Raw genomic sequence first — 27,369 nt, 5'->3', positions numbered from 1 at the left:
TCAAGATTAAAAAATATATAGAAGTGATTAATAATGCCCTTCAGAAGAATATAAAAACAGAGTAATTTCAATCCCACGAAACTAACTTGGCTGGGGGGGGGGGTCTCTACCAAAATGAGCCATCTATTTAAAGCAGGAGAAAAAGCTAGGCTAGACTAATCAAAACCGCTTTCACTGTTCCAGAATCAAGTTGACAGCACTAATTATGAACTCAGTGTTTTTTCCTCATTTTGTACAGAATGTCAGTTATATTTAAGGAAAAACAAATTGTTTTAGAACTGAACAAATGGTACAGTTATCCCTTCAGGTTCTAGGTTCCTATGTTTTCACAGCTGTCACATTTTTACACCACTGTACAGAGCAGCTTACCCTTTCTCCTCCCAGATGTCGACACACAAATGAACTCCGCTTATTAATTCTGTCAACTATTCAAATAAACAAATTACTTAAACATAAAACAGGGTACTGTGATTGCATATGACAATCTCACTTTTAAATATATAATACTTTTTGATGTTCTTCTCAGATTGAGCATATAATCAGGATTGTACTTTTTCTTCTGGCCTTATTTCACTTTGTTGCCTAAAAGACTGATCAAACAAGTTAACAGAATACAGTTACCTCTTCGAGATTATGGTAGTTCACCCCAAAGAGCACTGATCTCAAGCCCCGAGAAGTTGCCATACTTCAGGCCTTGTAAAATTGTGAAATAAGTTGAAATTGTGAAATACATTGGAAAAGTGTGAAATAAGATACAGCAGCCTATTAAGACCAAAACGGGAATACTAATTCATAAGGAATATTTCTCTACACACTGCTAACATTTGCTAATTCTAGGTAATGTATACTTGGGTTTGTGCTTGTTCTATTATTTTTAAATTTTCTGGATATACATAGAGAAAACAAATCTACGTCTAATGCTCAAGGTTTCTAGCTGGGTTGACTAGATTAGTGTTTCTTCAAGTGTGATGCTGGAGCAGCAGCAAAGCATCACCTGGGAAACTGTTAAAAGCATAAATTCTTGGGCCCCGCCCCAGGCCCACTCAATCAGAAACTCTCAGGGTGAGGCCCAGCAATTTGTGTTTCAACAAACCCTCTAGGTAATTCTGATGCACACGTAAGTCAGCACCATCTGACTACGTAGAAGATCTTACCATTCACCCCGAACAGAAAACAAGAGAAGCAGGCTGGGGCAGAGAAGATAATCAGGATAAATAAAGAGCCTTCGTGCTTTACCAACTTACCTTCTTTTCCCTCCTTCCTGCCACACCCCTAGGTGGCCACTGTCTGCTTTCTAACTCTCCCAGATAAATTTATTTAGCACTCATGAACTTATGCTTCCTAGTCTGTTTACATTGTACTTTTTTTTTAAATCTCTAAATTCTCAGCTCAAAATATACATTACAATTACCTGGGAGAATGTTTTAAAAATACTGATGCCCACTGCTTCCACCATATGAGGACACGCGAAGAGAAGGCAGCAACCCGGAAGGGGGTCCTCGCCAGAACCGACCCTGCCATGTGACACCCTGATCTACAACCTCCAACCTCCAGAACTGGGAGAAGTAAATGTCTGTTGTTTATTTAAAAAACAAACAAAACTGATACCCAGGTCGTATCCCATACCAATTAAATCAGATTTTCTGGGGCTGGGGACTGGCCAAAAGTATTTAAAAGCTCCCCAGGCAATTCTAGTGTGCAATCAGCAGAAAACCACTCAGTCTAAATGAAAGTTTTTGTCTCTATTTAATATATTTCCAAGTATGATGAGGAAAGTACTTGTATCAGAATCACCAGGGGCACATTTCTCAAAATGATAGTTAAGATAATCTTCAATGATACATACATATGACCTTTTTAAAAAATAGCTATGTATTTACTTTTACAGGTTTGTTTTTTTTTTTGCAAGTGATATGATTTCCACATATGGCAGTGAGAATTTCATTTTAAAATGCTTACATTTTTTTAAAGTGTGCCAACTTTTTAAAAATACTAAATAAGAGAATAGCACCAGGGATGGGGCAAACATTGCAAAGAGGCTAAGGGAACAAAAAAGTTTGGCTAACCTTGACCAAAGTGCTTGTTAAAGATACAGATTCCTGAGGCCTACCCCACAGTCCTAAACCAGAAACCTGGGAGTGGGGTCCGGAATTTTACATTTTTATCAAGTGCTCCCAGGTGATTCTTATTCACTAAAGAGGTATTTTATTCTTATTCACTAGTAAGAGGTATTTCAGCCTTTTGCCACTAGGCAGAGAACAAGTTTGGATGTCAAAGGGAACCCTCTCATTCCATTCATTTCACTACCACCACTTCCTGGTCTCACAGGATGAGCCCAGCTACACCTGCCGGGTGAGGAAGAAGCAGTCCCTAGGTGAAGAGCCATCCTGACTTCCCATTCCGTCCCTTTACTGCAAGTCTCTCGGAAGCCAGAGCTCATTCTAATTTTGCTCTCTTCTTCTCACCTGTACATCCTCCTCAGCAACAGCCCTATGCCTTGAGCATTGCCACTCCAACAGACTACCTCTCGTCCCGCGCTCATTCAACTCTCCAGCTACCCTGTGAAGCTAACGCTTTTGAAATGTCACAAAATATTGACATAATCTAATCGCCCCAGGTTATATTTGTGCTCTCAGTTTCCAATGATAAGCATTCTCTATCCATTCAAATTGAAGTTGTTTTTAACTACTTGTTTATTGTAGCTTGGAAACAAGTCACCCCACTAGACAGAGGACTGAGAACAGGTTTCAGTTCACCTAGCAACTCTTATCCATTAGTAGTAGCCAGTGGTTCTCCACCTTGACAGCACATTAGCATTACCTGGGGGTCTTTTAAAACTCCCCACATGGAGGCCGCACCCCAGCCCCAATTAAATCAGAATCTCCGGGGGCGAGGGTGAGACCAGGCATCTCTCCCCCACCCCCTTAGGCTTCTCAGGTGATGCCAACATGCAGCCAAGGTTGAGAACCACGGAGCTGGGTTCAGCTAGCAAGGCTACCAGGACAGGCTTAGAAGCTGTCTGCCATGGGTGGGCAACGCTCTTGCCATTACTGCGTGAGATTCACTTAGCCAGATACAGGAGACTGACACGACAGAGACTTCTGAGGACAAAAATTCCAAGTCCCAACACAAATATTTAAATATAAGTTCAAAGCATATTTAAATACAAGTTCAATACCATACAGCACAAACAATTTCAATTGTTTTTGGAGTATCTGTGATACAAATCCCTTCCATCTTCATTATACTCAGTAAAATTAGATCTATTAATTCAACATCCTGGACAGACTGCAGTCTAATATACTGTAAATCTTTTGAGTATGTGGAACTCAGATTTTAAAACCTATTTTGTAATAAATATGCCACAAAAATATTTACTATACAACATCAAGTGAAAAGTATACTCTTAAAAAAAGTAATAACATTCATTTTACTCTTGGTGTGACAAAGAAATGACGTTTAATTTTAGGAAGCTACAATTCTTCTAATAAATGAAAACCTGGTAAAGAGAGTCACAGTTGTATCCACTTCCTGCCATAAATGCCAACAGCACGTACGTCCAATTCCAAGTTCCTCTGAAGCCAGTGAGTGGGCAGAAAAAGACCACAGCCAAAATGGGAAACACACGGCATTCGTTCTTCGGAAAACAGTCAGCAGTGGGTTACAGCCAGGAGGGAAAGCCATCTGTCACAAGGGAGGGAGGCGGCAGCAGCTGCCAAGGACTAAAACGTGCCACCTAAACCGGCGCAGGGTCAAGTCTGAGATTTCAATTCCAGCTAACTCTTGTAATAAGCAAGTTTTCAAAATTATTAGTGTCAAATTATGGATGGAATGGGTAAGAAGAAGAAAAATCTACCAACACAGTTCAATTCTACCAACATTGTTAACTCTTGCCTTGCTATGAGGGAGAGCAACAACATAGTAGATGGAAATCACACACACGTAAAAATCAGAACAAGTCAACACCTGGACAACTTCCATTTGCTCTAGTATAAAAAGGACTGGCAGTTTTATCCGTGCTGTATTTCTAGCCTATAAACACTGGCCCAACATGAAAAAGGAGAGCAACTTTCCGAACAGGAGAGTAAAAGTGAACCCAAGTCAAAAATCACCTTTGCCACTGCCCCACCTTTCACCTAGCCCTCCAGCCACCCTAGCCACGCCCAAGCCCTGCAGAACACTGGAGCTCCTGCTTTGGGCTCCACCTTTAAAAAGGTAAACTCTGGGCTTCCCTGGTGGTGCAGTGGTTGAGAGTCCGCCTGCCGATGCAGGGGACACGGGTTCATGCCCCGGTCCGGGAAGATCCCATATGCTGCGGAGCGGCTGGACCCATGAGCCATGGCCGCTGAGCCTGTGCTCCGCAACGGGAGAGGCCACAACAGTGAGAGGCCCGCATACCACAAAAAAAAAAAAAAAAAAGGTAAACTCTTTGGGCAACTTCAAAGATTCAAAAAAATAACCTTACTGAAGTGTCAGGCCTATCTTCTCTACGGTCCTAAACCCACTAAAATTGGTTTCAGATACAGTAGGCTTCTAGGCTTCAAAGGATCCCAACAGTGAGTATCAGTTACCATCATTTTTAAATCTCAAAATACAGGTGATGTTTAATTCAGATAAAGTGTAGCCACTAGGCCTCTATTTACTGAAAGCTGCATTTTATACTGTCATCAGAATGTATAAAAGCTGTTTCTGAATACGATACAATATTTGTGAAATTATAATTGGTCACAGTAAGTCCAGTTTAGTCCCTCACTTGCTAACATTCCTTCCCTCATTCTAGTGGTTTTTGAAACCTCACTTCCTCCCCTCAGAGCCTTCTTCCCTAAAAGGAAGACAGTGATTTCCTCTAGAATAGATTCATCTAAATATCCAACTACTGGTGATTCAATTTTTTTCAGACTTTGGCATACAAAGCCATATTTATTCTTTCCTTTAAAACGCCATTACATTTTCTAATTAAAACTCATCTGTTTGCGTCAACAAAAGTTCAATTTTTAATATAATCGACTTGGGAGGTATACCTTCTGCTCCTTAAGAACAAAATAATAAATGTTTATGATGACGGCGAAGAACACAGTTACTCTCTACCAAGGTAATAGTTATTATTCTAATTATACCAAAAATTAGACAATACGGTCCAGAAATGACCTTCACTATCTCAAAAGTTCAATAAGGAGGACATCAAGAAGTAGATAATCTCAATCAACAAACCTCTGGGAAAAATCTACAGAGTCCAACGAACAAAAAAGTTCAGGAATCATGAAGCAATCAATGTTGATTTCTTCATTCTACTCCTCATAACATTTTTTTTTTTTTTTTTTTTGCGGTACGCGGGCCTCTCACTGTTGTGGCCTCTCCCATCGCGGAGCACAGGCTCCGGACGCACAGGCTCAGTGGCCATGGCTCACGGGCCCAGCCGCTCCACGGCATGTGGGATCCCTCATAACATTTTGAGCGACTACAGCATAAGGCTACTTCCCTCTTTTGGGAAGAATGTGAAGAATGCACTTAGTGTCCTGCAGTGTCCTATTTGTTTCTTCTTCCTGACCATCTAGTACAGTAGGAAGGAGCACAGACGTGGAGCTCAACTTCTGGGCTTGAATCCTGCCTCTGCCACTTACCTGCTCTGTGACCTCGGGCAAGTTACGTATTCTCTCTAAGCCTCTGTTTCCATATCAGTAAAATAAAAATAACAGTACCTACCTCCATAAGATCGTTATGATGATTAATAATATAGGCAGAGCACATAAAATGGGGCCTGCTTCTTAGCAAACACTATACAAGCTATTACTGCTTTGAGTAGTAGTAGACGTTAGTTATCACTACTTATTCTGTTGTCTAAACCAGATGTCAGCAAACTTTCTCTGTAAAGGGCCAGATTAAATATTTCAGGTTTAAAGGACCGTATGGACTCTGTCACAAATACTTAACTATACTGTTGCAGTGGGAAAGCAGACATAGACAATACACAAATAAATAAGCATGCCTATGTTCCAATCAAACTTTATGTATGGACGCTGAAGTCTGGATTTCATGTAATTGTCACATTCACAAAAACTACTCTTCTTTTCATTTTTTTTCAATCATTCAAAAAGGTAAAACCATTCTTAGCTTGCAGGGGATGTATGAATCCTCTGGACATGATTTGGCCCACAGACTGTAACATAAAACCCCTGTTGTAAATCAATGCATCTTAAATGCCAGTCCGTGACCAAGTTTCCACCAATCCTTAATAAAATCGTCACTGTAAACTTAAAAGCTATATTTTCTTGGTAAGGACTGTTCTTTACTCTGTAATTATACGATTCCAACTCCTTTGGTGTTACAGTGTTTTTCCTCTTATAAAATGATACTAAGAGTATGAGGTCATTTATCTTTTTTAATTGTCTTTACTTGACAATCCCATGCCAGGTCCACCCCCCTACTTTTTTGGGGGGCATGGGGGGGGTGGTTGTTGTTTATTTCTTATTTTACTGGTGTGTGAACTCCAAGTCTAGGAATCATTAACCTAAAGCTTTCTGCCTAATCAAAACAAAGAGAAGTAGTGATATGTGTCACTGACACCTGCTGATAGTTAAACTAACCAAATTACAACTTTACCATCTGCTAAGCTGTTCACCTGAATCTCTTTTCTCGGCCCTTTCTCTTAACTTAACGTTGACTCCTTCCCAGAAGCATTTGGATCCTATGATACTTCCCCTTCTTGTATTTCCTCCTCCAACTAAAATATTCACATTTAATAAATGACTATGTACATGTTAATTTTTCAATAAATATTTTAAACAAGTATCTGCATTTCACTCAGTTGTTCTTAGTTGAAAATGCCACAATGACATTTTATTTGGCTTTGTAACCAGAAAGACCAAGATCTGTCACTTCCCAGATACGAGATGTGAACAGATCACTCTCTTGATTTTTAGTTTCTTCACCTATAAATGAGGACAGTATCACTTCCCTACAGGATTTTTGTTAGAATTAGAAAATAACATATGAAAGAATCTAGTATGGCATTTGTAAATGCTCTATAAAAGTAGTTATTAACATGTTCTTTGGGTTTCTACAGGAGGTACTCAGAGATGTATTTGACAACAGTGTCACTGTAAGACTTAATTTTCACTGACAAATCTACTACACTATTTTTAAAGGTACAGTAGATGATATATAAAAACCAAAGAGAACACCACATGTAACGCTACATTTTTAATGGCAGTGAAGTAATAAGAGATAATGTGAGCAAAGAGCACTTTTTAGTGACATATATTAATATTTATATAAAAATTTCAGCTAGAAAAAAGTAACGTAGAAATAAATAGTTTTAAATAAACACAAGTAAATATATATATTCTGTGTTGTCCATCCTCAAGAATTCTCCACTGTTTTGTAAAGGTTAAGTCTTCTTTATACAGTCACATAGTTTAAATTATTTACAGAGAGTTTTGGGTCCAACTAACTAGCCAGAAACTCCTTACCACAGAGATAAAACAGAGCAGTAAAAAAACCATTTCCAGCAATATTACATTCCTTTTGGGAAAGCACTCTATAATTCATGGATGAGTCATTGTGGAAATAAAAATGTTAAATAATGGGTAAGACTGTAACTGAAAATCCTGAGAGCTAATTACCCTACTCAAAGGTCCTGGTAACTCCTTCAGGAATATTAAGGCTACACTGGTAATAATTAGTTATCCAAATGAAACTTATTATCCATTATGACCCACTTTCTAGAAAACCTGTATAGGTCCCATGCTACTGCTTCCCTCCTCACAGCAGATTATAAGATACATCTCACACTTCAAAACATGTTCTACAACATGCTTTGTATTTATGAAATACGAGACTTGGTTCCAATTGACACTGATTGCTCTGTATACCTATTATGGCATTTAGTCTTGTCCATAATTTTATACATATTATCTCCCTTAATCTCATTTAATTATCACAACAATCAAAAAAGCATTTTCTCCATGTGACAACTGATGAAACTCACAAGAAAGCTCTTTGCTCTTTACATATGCAAGCACTGATTTTATGCTGCCTACCTTGGAAAGGACATCAATAGTCAAGTATTTCTCACTCCCAGAAGGGCCTACCTTGGTTATGTGAATCAGTCTTGAACCAGGGCATTAAATCAAAGTGAAGAGATTCTTAGAGAGAATTCCATTAGGAAAACTGGCAAAAACAAATCAGATAACTGGTGGGACTTCCCTGGTGGTCCAGCAGTTAAGACTCCGCACTCCCAATGCAGGGGGCCTGGGTTCCATCCCTGGTCAGGGAACTAGATCCCGCATGCCACAACTGAAGATCCCACATGCCACAATGAAGATCCCACGTGCCGCAACCAAGACCCGGCACAGCCAAATAAATAAGTTTTTTTTTTAAATCAAAAAACTGTAGAAGTAAGAAAGAATCTCTAGAGACCACCTTGTCCAACCCTCTAGGGTTTACAGATGAGAAAACGGGTCCAAAAAGATTAAACCATGTACCCATGGTCACACACCTAGTTACTACTGACTGGCAGAGCCAGGATCAAAATGAGAATGCAAGTCTCCTTTTTTAGAATCAGTGTCCTATCCACTACACCAGTGACTCCCAAGCTCATCAGACCCAAGGCCACCCTTCCCCTTCTTATAACAAGTATTTTGTAATGTGCCCTTTACTATCTTAAAATAAAATTCATAGATAATAAGCCTACCCTCACATGAAATCCAAAAATATTAATATAATGCTCTGTGAAAGAAAGATAAGGAGTTTTATAATAAAATAACATGTATTTTAACATGTGAAATGCTGACATGGGCATGTGCAGAGAGAGGCTGTTTGGTGGATGCATTGGTCAACAATGCAATGTTGCTGCTTACGTCATTCTCTAAAATAATAAAAACTCTACATAAAGTTCCAAACAAAACAAAGTTACGATCTTCCATCAACTTACACAGTAGTCCCAATGCTAGAAAATTCAATGTACACTACAGCTATTCAAAACGATGCTAATGTATTCATGCAGATTTATGTATATAGTTAGGATCTAGGCTCAGGTCATTATAAACAGATTTCTCATCTATACAAATTTTTGGCAAGACGTTTGAAAATCATATGGAATAAGGGAGAATTTTTCAATGCAGGGCTATCCTAAGCATTTCAGGGTATCTAGGAATCCTGGGCCTTCTCTACCCTAAATCCAAAAACTGCCTTCTGCATCCAAATTATGCTTCCTGCCAATGTTCCCAAAACTTTCCAATAACTGAGAACAACAAGTACCTATCACCAAAAATACCAAGAGAAAGTCAGGAATCTAGCCACTACCATTTAAGTAGATTCTCTTTTGACTGCTTCGTTTCTTGAAAATGCTCTGTACCATGGGTAGCATGTTTTCTCAGAGAAACAAGAAATATACCTCATGAAATTACAGGATAGGAAAGGTTGGAACTCATTAAGTATGCTTCTCTCCTAAGAATATGGCACCTATGCTAAGTGCCTATGCCCATGAAGAGCCATGTGGCTCATAGAATAAATTACCCATTACTCAGATTATCAAATCTATGAAAGATAATTAAAACTAAGAACGTTTTCTGAATATATTCTTCTACTTTCTCAGTAGATTTTATACCCTACACAACAACAGTTTTCACTTAGCTCCCCAAAAAATGTTTTTCTTTGAAATAGAGTGAATGCTGTAGGACATTTATAATGTAAACAGAGCAGCTGTGTAAAAATAAATAAACAAAAATACTACGCTTAAACAAAGATGTATCTGTGAACAGCTAATCAAAGCAGATTTGCTTTCATTTTAATACCATTATCTCAGACCAACAACAGGAATGATACTGGTGTACAAAGAATAATATATATAAATACCAGTCCAAAAGTCTTTACAGATGGTATGTAAGTCATCTATAACATACCATTATTTATCTTTTTTTGACAATGAAAATACCTGAATTACAGACACATATCTCTTCCCAGATTTCACAAAACACAGAAGGAGAACTCAATATAAATAATGAAGAAACTGGGGCTTCCCTGGTGGCGCAGTGGTTGAGAGTCCGCCTGCCGATGCAGGAAACACGGGTTCGTGCCCCGGTCCGGGAAGATCCCACATGCCGAGGAGCGGCCACTGAGCCTGCGTGTCCGGAGCCTGTGCTCCACAACGGGAGAGGCCACAACTGTGAGAGGCCACAACAGTGAGAGGCCCGCGTACCGCAAAAAAAAAAAAAAAAAAAAAAAGAAACTTAACCTGAAAAAAATATTTCTCAGTTATGCTTTTAAGGACACAGTTCTTCATCACAAAAGGCAAAAAAGGCAAAAAATGTATTGTGTGATAAACCAGTGGGTGACAACCTCTCATCATATCTTATGCTGCAGTATCAGAAAATAAAAATACATATTTTCTCTTTTCTTTTACCGTTCAGAGAATTTAAAAACCAAATCAAGATGAAACATACAAAATAATAGGCCTAAACATTCACAAGGTAACTTTAGCAGAAACCAGCACATATCGTGGGCTCTGCACTCAACAACAGCTCCCTATTTTAAGTTTAATGGGTATTCCTCAAGCACAAACTAGGTAATTAAAAAGTTACATAAAATTTTCCATGAGAATGGCTTAAAATGCATTGCCTGCCAATATTCTTAGTCTTTAAAATTGAGCTCTCCTTCAGAATTTTACAATACTTTCTAATAGTTAAGCAATAGTAATACAGATTCCCACTGTCAAGGAATTCTTGATGATTTGCTCTCATTTTCAGGGCAACAAATTATAATGTTCAAGCACTGCTCACAAGTCAATTTTTAAAGTATGCAGTAGTTCTTGAAGAATTTAAGTCCTCCTTTATTTAAGGTTATGGATATTAAATGGATCCCAGAGAGTGAACAAATTTAAAAATCACAATTAAAACCAAAAATTGATCGATATATCCTTTTCCTTTTTTTAGTTTCTTCACAGTAAAAACTGGGTAACTGATGAGACAAAGAGGAATCCTTACTGCAAAGCATTCCATAAGGAGAATATTTACTGCTTAGACAACTATAACTACTGGCTAAGACAGCCCACCCAAGGCACCTCTCTAATGACAGAAAAATATATGCCATTAACAAGCAGCAACAAGAAGAAAACATTGGATCTTTTGACCTTTTTCAACTTGTTGCTATTCCTTTCACTGATGTTTCTACTAAGGGGTACACTACGTATTTCTAGAAGTCTATTATCCTCCTATTCATTATACCCTACAAAATAAGATACAGTGTGAAAAGAACAATCCAAGAGAAAATGTAAGTATTCTTTACATAGATCCTCTAAACCACTAAGACACTTTAATGTGAATGTTAATTCAGGAGTCCAAAAATTCAGGAAAGCAATTTACCACCTTAATAGTTTTCACATTGCTTTCAGCTTTATTTCTAGTTTAAGGTCAGTTCAGCAGAAAAATACAATAATACAAAGGGGGTGTTCAATATTTGTTAAGTCAACAATATTAAATATTAAACATTAAAACTAGTATTTAAAAACAGATGGGGCCTTCCCTGGTGGCGCAGTGGTTGAGAGTCTGCCTGCCGATGCAGGGGACGCCGGTTCATGCCCCGGTCTGGGAAGATCCCACATGCCGCGGAGCGGCTGGGCCCGTGAGCCATGGCCGCAACGGGAGAGGCCACAACAGTGAGAGGCCCGCATACCGCAAAAAAATAAAATAAAATAAAATAAAAACAGATGAACACTTTCACAAACTTGCCAGAAAAAGGGTGGCATCTCTAACCACAGTTTATATCTGAGAACGCACAACCAAAACGATTAAGGATAGATCTCAAAGCAGGAAGTTTCATTCAATGCACATGGATAAATTCATTCCAAAACTTTGAAGAAGCACTTTTCCAGCTTTCTAAAACAGCAAAGCTTTCTATTATTTAATACTGTCTGGGCTGAATTTTGGTATTAGGTTTTATCCAGTCTTTTCCCATTATTTACTATTACTGAAGAAATAATAAAATTTCCTAAACCATGGCGAAGAAGCAAAAGCCTTGCTGATGTCAAAGACCACGACGTTTTATTACAACACAACAGATAAGAGAAAAGGGGTATTATAGCTAAAGAATAAACTAATCAAGACCCTTAGTGGCAACCTCTTACCAGAGTCAGAAGACCCCAGTAAGGCCTTTAGACTTGTAGTCCCTTCTGCCTGGAACATTTCACCCCCAAGAGTCACATCATTCAGGTCTCTCTTTCTCAGAGGCATAAAGCACTTCTGCTGCACACTGAAATACAATGGCTGTCTCAATGAGCACCATTTTAAAAGACTGAACTCAAAACCAATGATTATTCAGACTCAGGTATACGGATAAATTTTTCTCAAAATTTAAACTAACCTGTCAACTCAAAGACAATAACTGGCAATACTTCTTGCCAATGATAAAATCCGAGTTTCAAGGAAAACTCAGAATTTTGGAAAACTTGTATCTCCTGCCTGGTGAGCTTACCAATACTTGAAGACTCTTCTGATGAAATAAGAAGTGTTATTAACGAAAGAATTTTTTTAATCTGTCTAATGAAATGTGTCGACATTTGGAAGACCTACATAACTCAATGAACCAATATTTTCCAAATGACCAATACACAGTGTTACAAAAGCGGGAGAAGGCACATGTATTATTCATGTATGTCCTCTACATGTAAAAGATCGGTTCAAAGCGCAAGACAGACCAATTTATTTTAATGTAACAAAGTATGGAAAAGTCACTGATAGGATTTCAGATTCCACACTGCACTAACTGTAAGAAACTACCACTCACTGATGAAAATGTTCTAAAATTACATTATGGTTTTGATTGCACACCTTGCAGTAAATTTACTAAAAAAATTAATTGAATTGTACACTTAAAATGGATGAACCTTATGGCACGTAAATCATACCTCAATAAAGCGTTAAAAATAAAAACTACCACTTGTCAAATTTTGGCGTGGTTTCAAAACATATCCACAGGCTTCCCTGGTGGCACAGTGGTTAAGAATCTGCCTGCCGATGCAGGGGACACAGGTTCGAGCCCTGGTCCAGGAAGATCCCACATGCCACGGAGCAACTAAGCCTGTGTGCCTAGTTGAGCCTGCACTGAGCCTGCACTCTAAGAGCCCGCGAGCCACAACTACTGAAGCCCACGTGCCGCAACTACTGTAGCCTGTGTGCCTAGAGCCCGTGCTCTGCAACAAGAGAAGCCACCACAACAGAAGCCCGCACACTGCAACGAAGAGCAGCCCCTGCTCGCCACAACTAGAGAAAGCCCACGTGCAGCAATGAAGACCCAATGCAGCCAAAAATAAATTTAAAAATATATATATATATATATCCACAATTATCTGAAAAGGCTTTTAAAATACTCTTGCCGGGGCTTTCCTGGTGGCACAGTGGTTAAGAATCCGACTGCCAATGCAGGGGACACAGGTTCGAGCCCTGGCCCGGGAAGATCCCACATGCCATGGAACAACTAAGCCCGTGCATCACAACTACTGAGCCTGCACTCTGGAGCCCGTGAGCCACAACTACTGAAGCCCACGGGCCTAGAGCCTGTGCTCCACAACAAGAGAAGCCACTGCAATGAGAAACCACCGCAATGCGAAGCCCGCACACCACAACGAAGAGTAGCCCCCGCTCACCACCACTAGAGAAAAGCCCGCGCGCAGCAACGAAGACCCAATGCAGCCAAAAATAAATAAATAAATATTATAAATAAATAATAAAATAAAATACCCCTGCCTTTTCCAACTAATTTATATGAAGCCTGAGTTTCTTCATATACTTCAATCCAAACAACAAACTGCAACAGACCACTGAAAGCAGAAACAGATATGACAGTTAGCTGTCATCTATTAAGCCAGACATTAGACTTGCAAAGCTATTTTTCATTAAAAATGTTATTTATGTTAACATTTAATGTGTTCATTATTTTAAAATATATCAGTAAATATTTTTTGAATTTCTATTTTAGTCTCCAATATGGCAAATACTGATAGATAAACACCTACATCAACAAAAGCTACTTGAGATTCCTTAATAATTTTTACAAGTGTACCGCATCCTGAGGCCAGTTTGAGAACTGATGCTAAAGGGGACCATACCTGAGTGCCTGAGGGCTCCTCCAAAATCAGAACAGTTCCAAGGGTGGTTTCAAAGCAAAATAGGTCCCGCATATCACACGCTCTGGAAGTATATGAGCCACTAGCCACAGCTAGGGATGGTACAGTATGCGCATCAAGGCTGAATTGTTTCTCACCTTCTCAATCTACAAGGTCCACAGATGAAATTAAGCTGGACAGGTGTCATTTCAACCAAGTATTCTCCACCAATTGTCAAAATGCAACAGAACTTACCATGAGCCTATTAGGTAGGAAAGACTGCCAGAACAAACAGAAAGGGAGGTAGTTTCAGTAAGCATTACTGCTGATAATATGGAAAAATAAAAGGAACACATTTATGTTAAAGACTAGCTTTCCAACTCCAGAAGGAAAAATAAATGTTTTTGGAGATGCACATGGCAGCACAAAAAGTGAGAAGAAACAGTTCATAAAAGATTTCTAATCTTGTCCTTAGGGAAGAACAGAACACTTTCAATATGAAGTTAATCATTTTCTTGCTGAAAGCACATTTCCACAGTACTTCTCTTTTTGACGAATTTACTCCAAATTCATCATGCAGAGGTACCTGATTTCAATGAACTTGTTAACTAAAACAAAATAAAGGACGTCTATTAGCAAAAGTTCGTCATGACAGGAATATAAACATTCACCTTTCTAAATGAAGAGTGACTTTCAGTAATCGAGAGAGTCACTCAAGTTATCTACCGTCAAAGAGAAATACCACAAGAAAGACAGGAGACCAAGACACAGACACAGCGGGTGAGAAACCATACATAAAACGTGTGCCGTTAAATGGCTTCTCTCTTCCTCTCCACTCCTAACTCCCACAAGCCGGGACATTCAGCTTGGGGACTGAACTAACTAGATCAGTACAATTTCCAACATTAACAAGCAAACATATAACAACATCCCTGTGCCTGTACCTGAGGTCACAGTCACTAGTCTCTTACCTGCAAATGCTTACGAAAAACTTCTCCTCAAATAATGAAAACTAAATTCACCATTTCTTACCCTTAATCTAGTTCTACCTTCTAATCTCTAACCATTTATCATCAATGGCAAAAACATTTCCTCAGTCTCAGTACCACAGTTCATCAGTCTTCTCTCTTGCCATCACAGTCTATATCCAAATATCTCTTTGAAAATACTTCGTGGATGTGCACCTCCTTCCCCATTCCTTTTACCCAAATAAATCCAGGCCTCCTGCAACGAACTCATTCGCTTTCCCTGCCTGCCTTCCTTCAATCTGCTCTGCAGACGAGCAATAAAAGCTGCTCCTAAACAATTTTTTTGGTTATGTCATTCATTCCCTTGTTCGAGAACACCCTAGGGCAACTAACTTCCTGTTACTTTCTTCAAATTCTTCTTTGAATAAGTCAGATTAAGGAAGAAAAAAGTTACACACTTTTAAAGGATGAATTAAATTATACCTCAATAAAGCTGTCATAAAGGGAGAGAGGGAGGAAGCTAGGCCAGGAGCGGCAAAAGAAGGTGAGAGGAGGGGGAACTCTTTAAATGGCTGCCGGAGAAGTCACTGCAGGCACCCTGCAGAGCTGAAAGGCCAGGAGCACCCACACAGCTGTCTGAGGCATCGGGCCTCCCAGGAACCAATTCCAGTGACGGTCAAGCACTGGACTGTGAAACTGACTCTTGCATCAAACGGATATAGCTTTGGTAGAAAATACATTCCTCCATGGAGCCGGAACGTAAAACCTTCATATCTGTACTCATTTTTCCAGTACTGGCTTTCCAAAAAAAATACCAAAGAAGAAAGAAAGGGAAAAAACTTTCCTCTTCATGGCTGCCCGTCAAAACACGAGTATAACTAAAATGCCACACGTCTCTCCTTTAGAGTCCCCACAACCACTTGTTATAAAGCATGGTTTCCAGGCCCCTCCAATACTCTTCCGGGCAAATAGAGCACTGGTACATGATAGCAAGTTCCAGGGGCAGCATGATTTTAAAAAGTAAAATGGAACTATGACCTCCCTTGATCAATATTAGTGTAACTAAAAAAAGCAAGTTCATTTTCTGGTTTCTTTTGCACGAAAGAATAAAAAATGGGTTTCCCAACTCATATCTAAGCTGCTATCTTCTTAGATTCTGTAAATTAGCAAACCCATAAAACCAATTCTATCACTGAGATGAAATCGCACACTAGACCACACTGCAAAATGTAACAGAGGGGAAAAAGAGACTGCAATCCTCTGGCAACTTCTCTTATTTCCTCACAAATAAGCCCTGTCAGGTATTTGTACAACAGTTTTTATTAGATTCACGGGATCATTTTCCATAATACTCCACTACATCCCAGGTAAGCAAATTTACCAGCTCTACAAGAAGCCGATTTCCCACATGCATTTATATACCTCCGCACACGAAAAATCCAATGGACGGGTAGCTTATATTTCTATAAGCCACACGTGAACAAATTTTGCTTCTCAAAATGACTGTTAACTCCCCAAAAGGAGCATATCTATCTCACATTTGACTTAATTTTCTCAGGACATTCTCCACAGTGCCTCTAACACATGCCATTTCTGGAACGCCAGAAAAGATCAAATCTATCTGGAAAAGAGACTAGAATACCGATTTATCCACAATACTCTGAATAATCATTCATAATTCATCTCTGTGTTAAAACGGGATTATCAAAAAGAAAAGTTAAACAAATAGTCCAAGACAGAGATCCCAGATTTTGAAATCAGACGCTAAATGACAGTGAAACAATTAGCAACCTCAAGAAAAAGTTTACTTAAATTCAAATAATAATGGCTTTCACCATGTAACAAATCAAGGTACAACCTAAAATTATTAAAATGTTAACAGTCACGAGTGTCCAAACAGTGAGAACAAATGACAAAACAAAGATTTACAGAGAGCAAGTCTCTTTTTTAATTTCTGAACTTCAAATTCTCTTGATCCCTAAATAAATAAAATCAAAAAATCAGAATCCTAAATAAAATCAAACTCCAAGAGCAAAAAAATACAAAAAGCAAAACATTAAACTCACTTGCCATACTGTAATAGTTTTTTAAGGGTACTCTGATCACACAAAATTCCAATGAAAGTGGTTTAAAATAATTATTTTAAAAATAAGCTTCCAACTAAACATACAGGAATATTACAAGGCATAATAACCAAAAAGAAGTATGACAGTATCTTTACTAGATGCCGGTTAGAATAAAATTTAAAAATATAAATCATCCAAAGCCTTTGCTTTGCAAATAACCAAGCTCACAGCTGGACTTTTATTCTTCATCAAGTAAACACACCAAAAGCCTTCCTCGGGCTTCCCTGGTGGCGCAGTGGTTGAGAGTCCGCCTGCCGATGCAGGGGACAGGCTTCGTGCCCCGGTCCGGGAAGATCCCACATGCCGCGGAGCGGCTGCGCCCGTGAGCTATGGCCGCTGAGCCTGCGCGTCCGGAGCCTGTTGCTCCGCAACGGGAGAGGCCACAACAGTGAGAGGCCCGCGTACCGCAAAAAAAAAAAAAAAAAAAAAAAAAGACTTTCTCATTCTCAATTTTAAAAAAGAAAAAGAAAAGCCTTTTCCTGTTAAAACATATATTGTTCCATTTCTCCAACACCAGTACTTGAAAGTTCAGTAACAAAAACAGCTGGATATTTATTTTTGAAACAATCTTCTAAAAGGACTTCCTAATAATGAACCATACACATTAGGCAATTCTAAGCAAATGTGTTTTTTCATTTGATAGGATTCTAGACCAAGATCTCTGTGGTCCAATCAGATCAAACATTTAGAATGTGTCTAAATCCCCAATCTCAAACTGAAATGGGGAAATTTGTTTAATTACTGTAAATCCTATTAAACCAATCTTCTTTGTAAAGTGGAAAATGTCCAACCTCTGAGGGCTATGGAGGGTGTAATGAATGCAGAGTTTAATTAGGGCCCACTGCCGGCTCACTATAATCTATTAATTAGCATTCTCAGTTCTCTGTATCTCATTGCAGTGTCTCACTTTACTTTAAAATTGCACCCTTCATTTTTTGGACCAAAGTTATACAATTTTAGGATTGTGTGGTAATTATAGTGGGTGCAGGAAGAATACACTCCTGCCAGCACTGGTGTGTAATTAGGGCAGGGGGCGGAATCTCGATAAGGCATTGTTCACCCTCCTTCAGCACATATGGTTTTTTTGGCATCAGAGCTCTGTGGACTGTTTCACTTCCACCGGACTAAAGTGCTGAGTTCCCACCATAGTCTTTTCAGAAGATTCAAATATTTGCCTTTGAATGTAGCTTGATAATTAGAAAGGTTATTGTCACTGCTTTTTATCCAAACAGCTTTTAAAGTATAAGCATAATTAGCTGCCTGAATTATTTGAAAATAAAGAAGTAAGCCAATAATTTTTTTTCTCGTTAAAATGGACTGGAAATTTCCAGGTCGCTGGATAATTAAAACCGTCTTGGTGACAGGCATATTTTCAGCACCATCAAAAAGGTACACTGGCTAGCTAATTCAATGATAAATTCAATAACCTCAATTTAACATTCAACTTCTACCAAAATCTAATTTATATTTTATATATAACCAATCACAGCAAGTTGCCTTTCTTCCACCTTAAATCCTCAAATTTGAAGAATTAAAGAATTGTTTTAAAAAAGGATCCTGAAGTTAAACTTTCCTAAATGTCAAGAGAAAGAGCTGCTACTCACTGTTGGTACTTAATAAATATGTACAATGTCCATGTTAACTGTTTAAAATTAATTTCTGTTCTGTACTGTCAAGATATTGATTGGCCTTGTGATAGGTATTTTTTTTAAGATTGACTTTTTTAACATTTACTATGGTAAATCTTAACGCTATACCCCACTTAAGTTACACAGCCTGAACAATTTTGATAATGGATCTTAGAGCATGTGGCAAAATTACATTCTCTTAAGAAGTGAAAAAAGATAATGTATGCTGAAAGAAAAGAGGAAGAGAAAGAGAAGCTAGGGAAAAGAAACAAGCAAGAATGGTGAGCAAGCAGACATGGCAGCCAGAAAAAAATTAAAGCACAGGACCAATCTGGAAAAGGCGAAGAAATGGAGAGCACAAAATACTAAGAAAAACAGGAAGAAGGAAAATAAATGAACCAAGAAGGGAAAGACCTAAGAAAGAAAAGAGAAAGAATGGCTCATTTCATTTATGTACATGAATTGTTTCATAAATACAGAATACAGAAAGGCAAACATATATATATAACTAACCTGGTTTTCCTCCTGCACAACTCTATACTGTTCCTTCCAAATAGTGATTTTGGAAGCTTCATCTTTTCTCAGGGCTCGTTCTTTCTTCAGCTCTGGGCTCCAGAAGGTCTTGATGCTATTCATTGAAGAACTTAATTTGCTCTCCTTTACTTCCACATCCTTTCGCAAGAGATCATTTTCCCTTAATACTTCCTTCAGCTGTGTCTGCAGATCCATGATTGTGTTATCTCTTGCTTGACGAAGAGAGTGAGGAACGGTGGATGCCATGCTCACAGGAGGGAGGTGATGCTCTCCAAATGCTATGGTGTCACTAGCAACCCCACTGCTAGCTATATTGGGGCTACTGCCCATAGCAGTCATCCTCACACCATAAGGCAGACGTCCTCCAGAACGGCCAAGGGTCATGGTGCTTTTAGGTGTTTCCGAACCCACATTTTCATGGTCACTTAGGTACATAGGGCCAGAAGTGGCATAGGCAGCGTTTAAGGACTGGATATTCTCCATTGAAAGGGTTTTCCCACTGCCACCTCCGACACTGCTCCCAGAACTCCCTCCTGTACTATTGGTTCGACGATGACCCAAGCGAGGGGAACGTGGAAGCCGAGGTGATCGCCCAGGGCTCTGGTTGCTTGGTTCCACCTTCCCAACTGAGCGAGCACTTCCATACATGGTTGCAAGATGAATTCAGGTGCCAGGAAAGGTGTAAAGCAGAAAACAAAATACGGAACTCTGTGAGGTTTCTCTATGGCTATAAGTCTGCTGAAGGCTAATCAGAAATACCAGGTCCTCAGCTGCCCAATCTTGAAGAAATAGCTTACACCATATCTGTAATGAAAAGATCACACATTAACTCCTCCAGAAAGAAACATTTCCCCTCTCAGACACTTTTCATTGCCCCCCTTGAGCAAGACCTCCCCTTCGATCATCTATTTACTCCTGCCCCTGTCTACAGCGTAACTTATTTCTCAGTAAACATCATTGTAAAAACACTCAACATGTCTCGAAACTGAATACTGAAACCATACCAAGCAAAGGGAAAAGAAGAAGAGATAAGACTGTAAACATTGGCAAGAAAAGGATAAAACTCAGTGCTTGAATATATGATTTTTCTAACTGGAAAATCCAAGATCATCAGCTGACAACTACGAGAACCAATAAGAGAACTCACTCAACAAACTGCTTAGGCACAGATCAATATATACATATCAGTACTTTTCTGTGCACTAGTAATAACAACTGGAAAATGCAATTAAAAAAAGATCCCATTCACAAGAGCAACAAAACCATAAAGACACTTTGCTATATAAATATAACAAAAATGTGTAAGAATTTTTGGAAAAACTACAAAACACTCCTGAACAAAAGGAAAGTTATCCATGTTCACGGAGGAGAAGACAAACATTGTAAAGGTGTCCATTCTTCCCCAGCTACTCCACATGCCAATGAAAATCTCTACAGGATTCCTCACATAACCCAACAAGCTGACTCCAAAATGCAAATGGAGGAGTAAAGGTACTACAATAACCAAAACAATCTGAAACAGAAGAACAAAGGAAGATGTCCCCTAAATAGCAAGACACATTATAGGTCCATGATCCTTTATTTGCAATGCAGAAGTGTTTTAAAACTCTGAAAGTAAGGGGTTTTTTTTCTTTTTAACTTATTTAGTGGTAAAACCTGGCAGGATTTGATATGAGGTCACTTACTGTTTATACGTATCTCACCTAGTGTGATTATTCGTACACGTCACTGGGAAAACAATGTGTATGATTACAGGATACTGCATAACGCCCACTGGGCATTATGGGGAAAAAACCTGGACTCCAAAACCATATCTGACCCCTAGGATTTCTCATAAGGACTCGGAGCCTTTTAAAGCTATAGTGATTAAAACTGCACAGAAATGGCCAAGAATAGGCTCTAAATTATATATGTGAATTTAGTAGATGCTAAAAGTTAACATTTCAAAACAGTGAGAAAAGGACAAATCATTCAATAAATGGAGTTCCAACAACTGGTGCTCTTGGAAAAAAATAAATTACATCCCTACTTCACACAGTACACAGAAATAAATTCTATGTACATTAAAGATACAAATTTTAAAACTATTAAAAGTACTAGAAGAGGGACTTCCCTGATGGCACTGTGGTTAAGAATCGGCCTGTCAACGCAGGGGACACAGGTTTGATCCCTGGTCCAGGAGGATCCCACATGCTGCGAGCAACTAAGCCCGTGTACCACAACTACTGAGCCTGCGGTCTAGAATCCGCAAGCCACAACTACTGAGCCCGTGTGCCTAGAGCCCACACCCCGCAACGAGAAGCCACCGCAGTGAGAAGCCCGCGCACCGCAACAAAGAGTAGCCCCCGCTTGCCACAACTACAGAAAGCCCGCGCGCAGCAACGAAGACCCAACGCAGCCAAAAATAAGTAAATAAATAAATAAATTTTTTTAAAAAGTACTAGAAGGGTTTTCCCTGGTGGCGCAGTGGTTGAGAGTCCGCCTGCCGATGCAGGGGACACGGGTTCGTGCCCCGGTCCGGGAAGATCCCACATGCCGCGGAGCGGCTACGCCCGTGAGCCACGGCCGCTGAGCCTGCGCGTCCGGAGCCTGTGCTCCGCAACGGGAGGGGCCACAGCAGTGAGAGGCCCGCGTACCTCAAAAAAATAAAAATAAAAAAAATTTTTAAAGAAGTACTAGAAGAAAACGTAGGTGAATATCCTTGTGAACTTGAGTTAAGGTAGGGCTTCTTAAATAAGAAACAAAAGGCAAAAAAACAAAGAAAAATGACTAATATTCAATCATGTCAAAATGACAAAATACACCAAAAATTAAAAGAAAAACCAAACTCTTGGTGAAAAAATATCTAACATATGTATAAAGATTTGTATACAAAATGTATAAAGAATTCCTACATGAGAAACGCCAAATTTGAAAGAGCAGCGGTTAGATGGGAAGGGAATTTGCCTTCTGAGCCTGGGGGGAAACGTGTGTGGAGGCTTTAGCTTCCCTTGTAAAGCTTTAGACGCACAGTACTCAAATGCTTCCATCTTTTAACAGGAAAATATGTCCATATGCTACAAGTATAGTAATTAAGACATTTTAAAAACACATATCATAGCTATCTACCTTCTACACTCCTCTCAAACATAGATCAGTACAGATCTAAACTAGGTCTCTGTGATTTCCTAATATCATTCTACCAAAGAATTGGCTTAGGTCAAGAAACAGATTTCAACATATTAAATAATATTTTAATATGCAATTGAGAGTGCAATCCAAGTAAATCACATGGTCAAAAGATTTTAAAGGGTCTGTATGTTTGAACCAAACTCAAACAAGTTAAAGATCTTCAGAAATATGAATATACTGGCAGTCTCGTCTCTAGTGATCCAGTAAAGATAGACCACTAAAGATAGACCTAAGGTAACAACAAGCAGGACAGGAAAAACACAGAGTCTGAACCTTCCGTCTCAGAAATAGCAATAGTACACCAAGTTCAGATATTGCAATATTCTACTAGTAATGTTAGGAAATTCCTTCCCAGGACTAACCTACCTCAGAAAGTAAACATTCCTTTTCATGAGTAATCTGGACTGTAAGGTAGGTGACACACTACTGTTCAAGTGAACTCTATTTCAAGACCAAAGAGGGATGCAAAGTTTTTTATTTTTTTTAAGTCATCTGAATATTGCTTAAAATAAGAGAGCTATTCATTACCCAGAATCCCTTGAATGATAACAGAAGCTAACATACAGTAAGTGTTTACCATATGTCAGGCACTGTGCTAAGAATTTTATAAGATTTAATTTAATATTTATAAGCCCCCTACAACACAGGCATTGTCGTTAGCTCCACTTTACAGATGAAGAAAGTGAGGCCTATAGGTGTTAAGTGACTTAGCTATTAAGTGGTAGGGTGCCCTAATTCCAGAGCCCTGGAAACCCTTAACTACTATGCTTATCCACCATCATCTGCTGATGTTAACACCTCAATTGTCCGTAGGATATTAAAGGCCTCCAGTTTTAAGGCAGGGTGTCCTGCTAATCTAGGACTCTAAACCTAAACTTTAAGGCACACCTTAGGTTTTCCATGGTGTAATGCTTCAATAATCACATTTATCTTTCTATTAAGGAGAAAGTCTTTTTTAAAAGATGGTGGGCAAAAAGAACAAAATAAGGAAAACTAACAAAATAAAGAATAATAATTCAGAGTCTCAGGAATCATGCCATCAGAACTTTAAAGTGCCACAGTCAAGAAAAAAATTCCCAACTGTGCTTTTGTGCAAAACTCTATTTTCCTGTAGTCAAGTAACTAAGCCACACTATTAAACAGGCTAAGATCCAGCAACAAAAATCCACATCGAGTTTTCAACTTTAGCGGGTGCACTCTAACATTCAAGCCACTTTCAGACCCAAAATGCCAGTTGCATGTGGAGTCTTTTGTTGCTATCAGAACTATATTCATTTCTACAACAAAAGAAGAGAATTCACCAGCTCTGTCTAAAGCCCTCATTCTGGCTTTCTAATATGAGCTTCAGGGAAGACTGGGCTTCAAAATGTTTAATTACTTTCAAAAATCTGCCAGATCCATCACCACAAGATAATAATTCTTGCACTTTAAACAGCTAACAAAAAATAATTCCGACCAGAAAATAAAAAAAGTTAAGCCATGTGATTTCATTTATATAAAATTCTAGAAGGACTCCATTATGACAGAAAGTACATCAGTATGTGCCTGGGACTGGGGCTGAGGGATGCACGGATCATGAAGGGGTAGGAGGAAATTTTTGGAGTGATGAAAATGTTCACTATCTTGACTGGGGTGAGGCTTCCCAGGCACATACAGGTCAAAACTCATTGAACTACAGACTTTAAATATGTTCAGTTTATTGTACATAAATTATACCACAAAAGTTTGAAAAAAATAATTTCACATTCCAAACTCCCCTGCCCTTGATTAATCCAAAAGAAACACCTTCACCAATTACCTACCTGGAGTCCTGACTGCTGCTGGAAAAAATCATGCATCTGTTCAGTTTGGGCCCATAGTGTTGGCCCCAGAGTCCGACAAGTCCCTTAGTTTGCTTCCTATCCAATATTTTGTTAGCTCCCTATCTAGTATCTGTTGTGGTTACTTCAAACCTTCTCCTTCTACTTATCAGACAGAACACATGAGTCTCCTGAGTCAGAGACAAAGAACTTTATTACTCACAGCACAGCCAGCAGTATAAGCATCCTGTTACCCCCAAGTCCCACAAGGTGACACAAGGGGGCCCAGACAGATGCTACACATGCAGTGGATTTACAGAGGAACGCTGAGTTTAGGAAATCCACCACTTTTACAGCAAGCAGTAAGTAAGCCTGGTCTTCCCCAACGGGAGACGTTACCTCATCCCTCAAGGTGGCTCGCTGCAAACACAATCCTGAGAAACGACCCACGTTAAGAGCAGTCAGGCCCTCGCATTCAGGACATGCAGGAAAGAAGAGACCCATGGAGGACTCACTCTCCCGACAAGTAGTTGTGGTAGTTTTAAGGTACCTGAATAAATTCTTTGATACTCCTCCCTTCAAGAGGGGAAGCAAAATTCCCCTCCCTTTGAATGTGTACTAGACTTAAAGGATTTGCTTCTGATGATGTATCACTTCCAAGACTAACTCATAAAGACACTGGGACTTAAGTCTTGGTCACTCTCTTGGGTCACTCGCTGTGGGGGAGTTAGCTACCATGCCGCTGAGCCTGCGCGTCCGGAGCCTGTGCTCCGCAACGGGAGAGGCCACAACAGTGAGAGGCCCGCGTACCGCAAAAAAAAAAAGAATAGGGAATTCTGTACCTAAATCTTAATTCCAAGAAAACAGCATAAGCTCAACAAGAACAGACTAATACCCCTCATCTTCTAAGAAAATTTTTTAATTCATACACACAAACACACACAGCAATCATGCAGAAAATATCATGCCTATGTGTACGTATCTGTTCTCAATACTGAAAAATCTCTGTCAAGTTAGTATCATAGCCAGATTTATCAACTACCTAAAATGAGTTGTTTTATCCTATATTTTGAGTTTTAAAAAATACCTAAAACACCAGCACAGCATTTAAATCTCTGCAAGTCTGCCCAGATTTAGGTTTTTTAGAAAGATCCTAAAATCTAATTCTGATAAGAACATTACCAGAAATTTGGTTTATCTTAAATTTGGTGTTTATTAACAACATAGTTCCACCATCAATTCCTACTTCCATATTCCCATAAAAAATTTACAATTTTTAGAGCTCTTCAAGTTCACCAAAGAAGCATTCTTAACTCTAAAACAACATGAAAGCCTTAAAATACTGGGGCCGCCTATCAAGAGAAGGCACAATTGTTTCTCAGAAAAGAAAGTCAAAAAAACTAAAAAGAATTCAGTTCTGGTGACATACACCTATAAGCAAAGATTTTTTTCTAAGATATACAAGACAGTCAACATTCAAAAAGATTAGGTTAATTTTTTTTTTTTTTTTTTTTGCGGTACACGGGCCTCTCACTGTTGTGGCCTCTCCCGTTGCAGAGCAGTCTCCAGACGCACAGGCTCAGCGGCCATGGCTCATGGGCCCAGCCGCTCCGCGGCATGTGGGATCTTCCCGGACTGGGGCACAAAGCCGTGTCCCCTGCATCAGCAGGCGGACTCTCAACCACTGCACCACCAGGGAAGCCCCCTAGGTTAATTCTTAAAACAATGAAGTCACTTTTTTTAAACTTACCCAAATGAAGTGGAATGGCAAAAGTTAAAAATACAATTCCAAATCATGAAGCAACAGTGCTCAGGATACATGGACATGGTAGTTTTTATATTTTCCTCCTTAATTAACACTGCTGCCCTCTGTATTAAAGCATATTAGTAACATTCTGCTTAAGTATGAAACCAAAAATGTAACCTGAAATCTTTTCTACAGGGTAAGTATAAAAATGTACAAAACAAAATGCAATGCATAGACCTTAAATATTTACATTTCACCCTAACAAGCGCGCTGTGAAGTAATTCTTATCGTGCTCCTGAGGCTTAGTTGTGTAGCAACTAGAAGGGAAGGCTTGGGCTGGTTCAGCTCCACCATTTAAACATTGTAGCTTTCAACGAATAAATAAATCTCACAGTGCCGCAGTATCATCTATTAAATGGGCATATCATCTTTCTCAAAGGATAGCTAAAAAGATCAAATTAGTGAGTGAGTATAAAATATCTGGTTCCTGGTAGGTTTTCAATAAATGTTAGTCATTGCATGTCTAGGAATTTATCTTACACATATTTTCACACAAGTGGGAAAACTGAGTAAAAATAAACTGCAGACTTCTTTGAAGTAACAAGACTCTGGTTAATAGTCTATATAATTACGGGAATACTGTGCAGCTATTAAAAAGAATAAGGTTAAGTCTGCAAGTAGTGATAAGAAAAGAGATACAAGATATACAAGATACATTTTTTAACATCTTTATTGGAGTATAATTGCTTTACAATGTTGTGTTAGTTTCTGCTGTATAACAAAGTGAATCAGCTATATGTATACATACGTCCTCATATCCCTTCCCTCTTGCGTCTCCCTCCCACCCTCCCTATCCCACCCCTCTAGGTGGTCACAAAGCACTGAGCTGATCTCCCTGTGCTATGCAGCTGCTTCCCACTAGCCATGCATTTTACATTTGGTAGTGTATATATGTCAATGTTACTCTCTCACTTCCTCCCAGCTTACCCTTCCCCCTCCCCATGTCCTCAAGTCCATTCTCTACGTCTTGTGTCTTTCTTTATTCCTGTCCTGCCCCTAGAGTCATCAGAACCTTTTTTTTTTAGATTATATATATATATATATATACACACACACACATATGTTAGCATACGGTATTTGTTTTTCTTTCTGACTTACTTCACTCTGTATGACAGACTCTAGGTCCATCCACCTCACTACAAATAACTCAATTTCGTTTCTTTTTATGGCTAATATTCCACTGTATATGTGAGCCACATCTTCTTTACCCATTCATCTGTCGATGGACACTTAGGTTG

General features: G+C 39.1%; 1 protein-coding gene across 21 annotated transcripts in view; it reads right to left on the bottom strand.

Moving 5' to 3' along the window:
• The window catches only part of ERC1 (ELKS/RAB6-interacting/CAST family member 1), a 394,021-nt gene that overhangs the window by 340,154 nt on the left and 26,498 nt on the right, over nucleotides 1-27,369 (bottom strand). For 17 of the 21 annotated variants that reach the window (XR_009565564.1, XM_030834798.2, XM_030834806.2 and 14 more), the window contains exon 2: nucleotides 19,334-20,158. The exons of 1 other annotated variant lie outside the window; for it this stretch is intronic. Coding sequence is in view for 17 of the 20 variants with exons in the window: in XM_030834798.2 (XP_030690658.1) it covers nucleotides 19,334-20,002 (669 nt within the window). In the remaining 3 variants the exon portion in view is untranslated. Of the gene's footprint in view, nucleotides 1-3,557; nucleotides 3,624-14,101; nucleotides 14,187-17,394; nucleotides 17,500-19,333; nucleotides 20,159-27,369 lie in introns of those variants that run through there. 3 more of the 21 variants (XM_060306590.1, XM_060306588.1, XM_060306597.1) reach the window with 3 other exon arrangements.

The sequence above is a fragment of the Globicephala melas genome, chromosome 10 (assembly GCF_963455315.2).
Source record: "Globicephala melas chromosome 10, mGloMel1.2, whole genome shotgun sequence".
Classification (NCBI taxonomy): domain Eukaryota; kingdom Metazoa; phylum Chordata; class Mammalia; order Artiodactyla; family Delphinidae; genus Globicephala; species Globicephala melas.
This window is presented reverse-complemented; position numbering and strand designations above follow the sequence as displayed.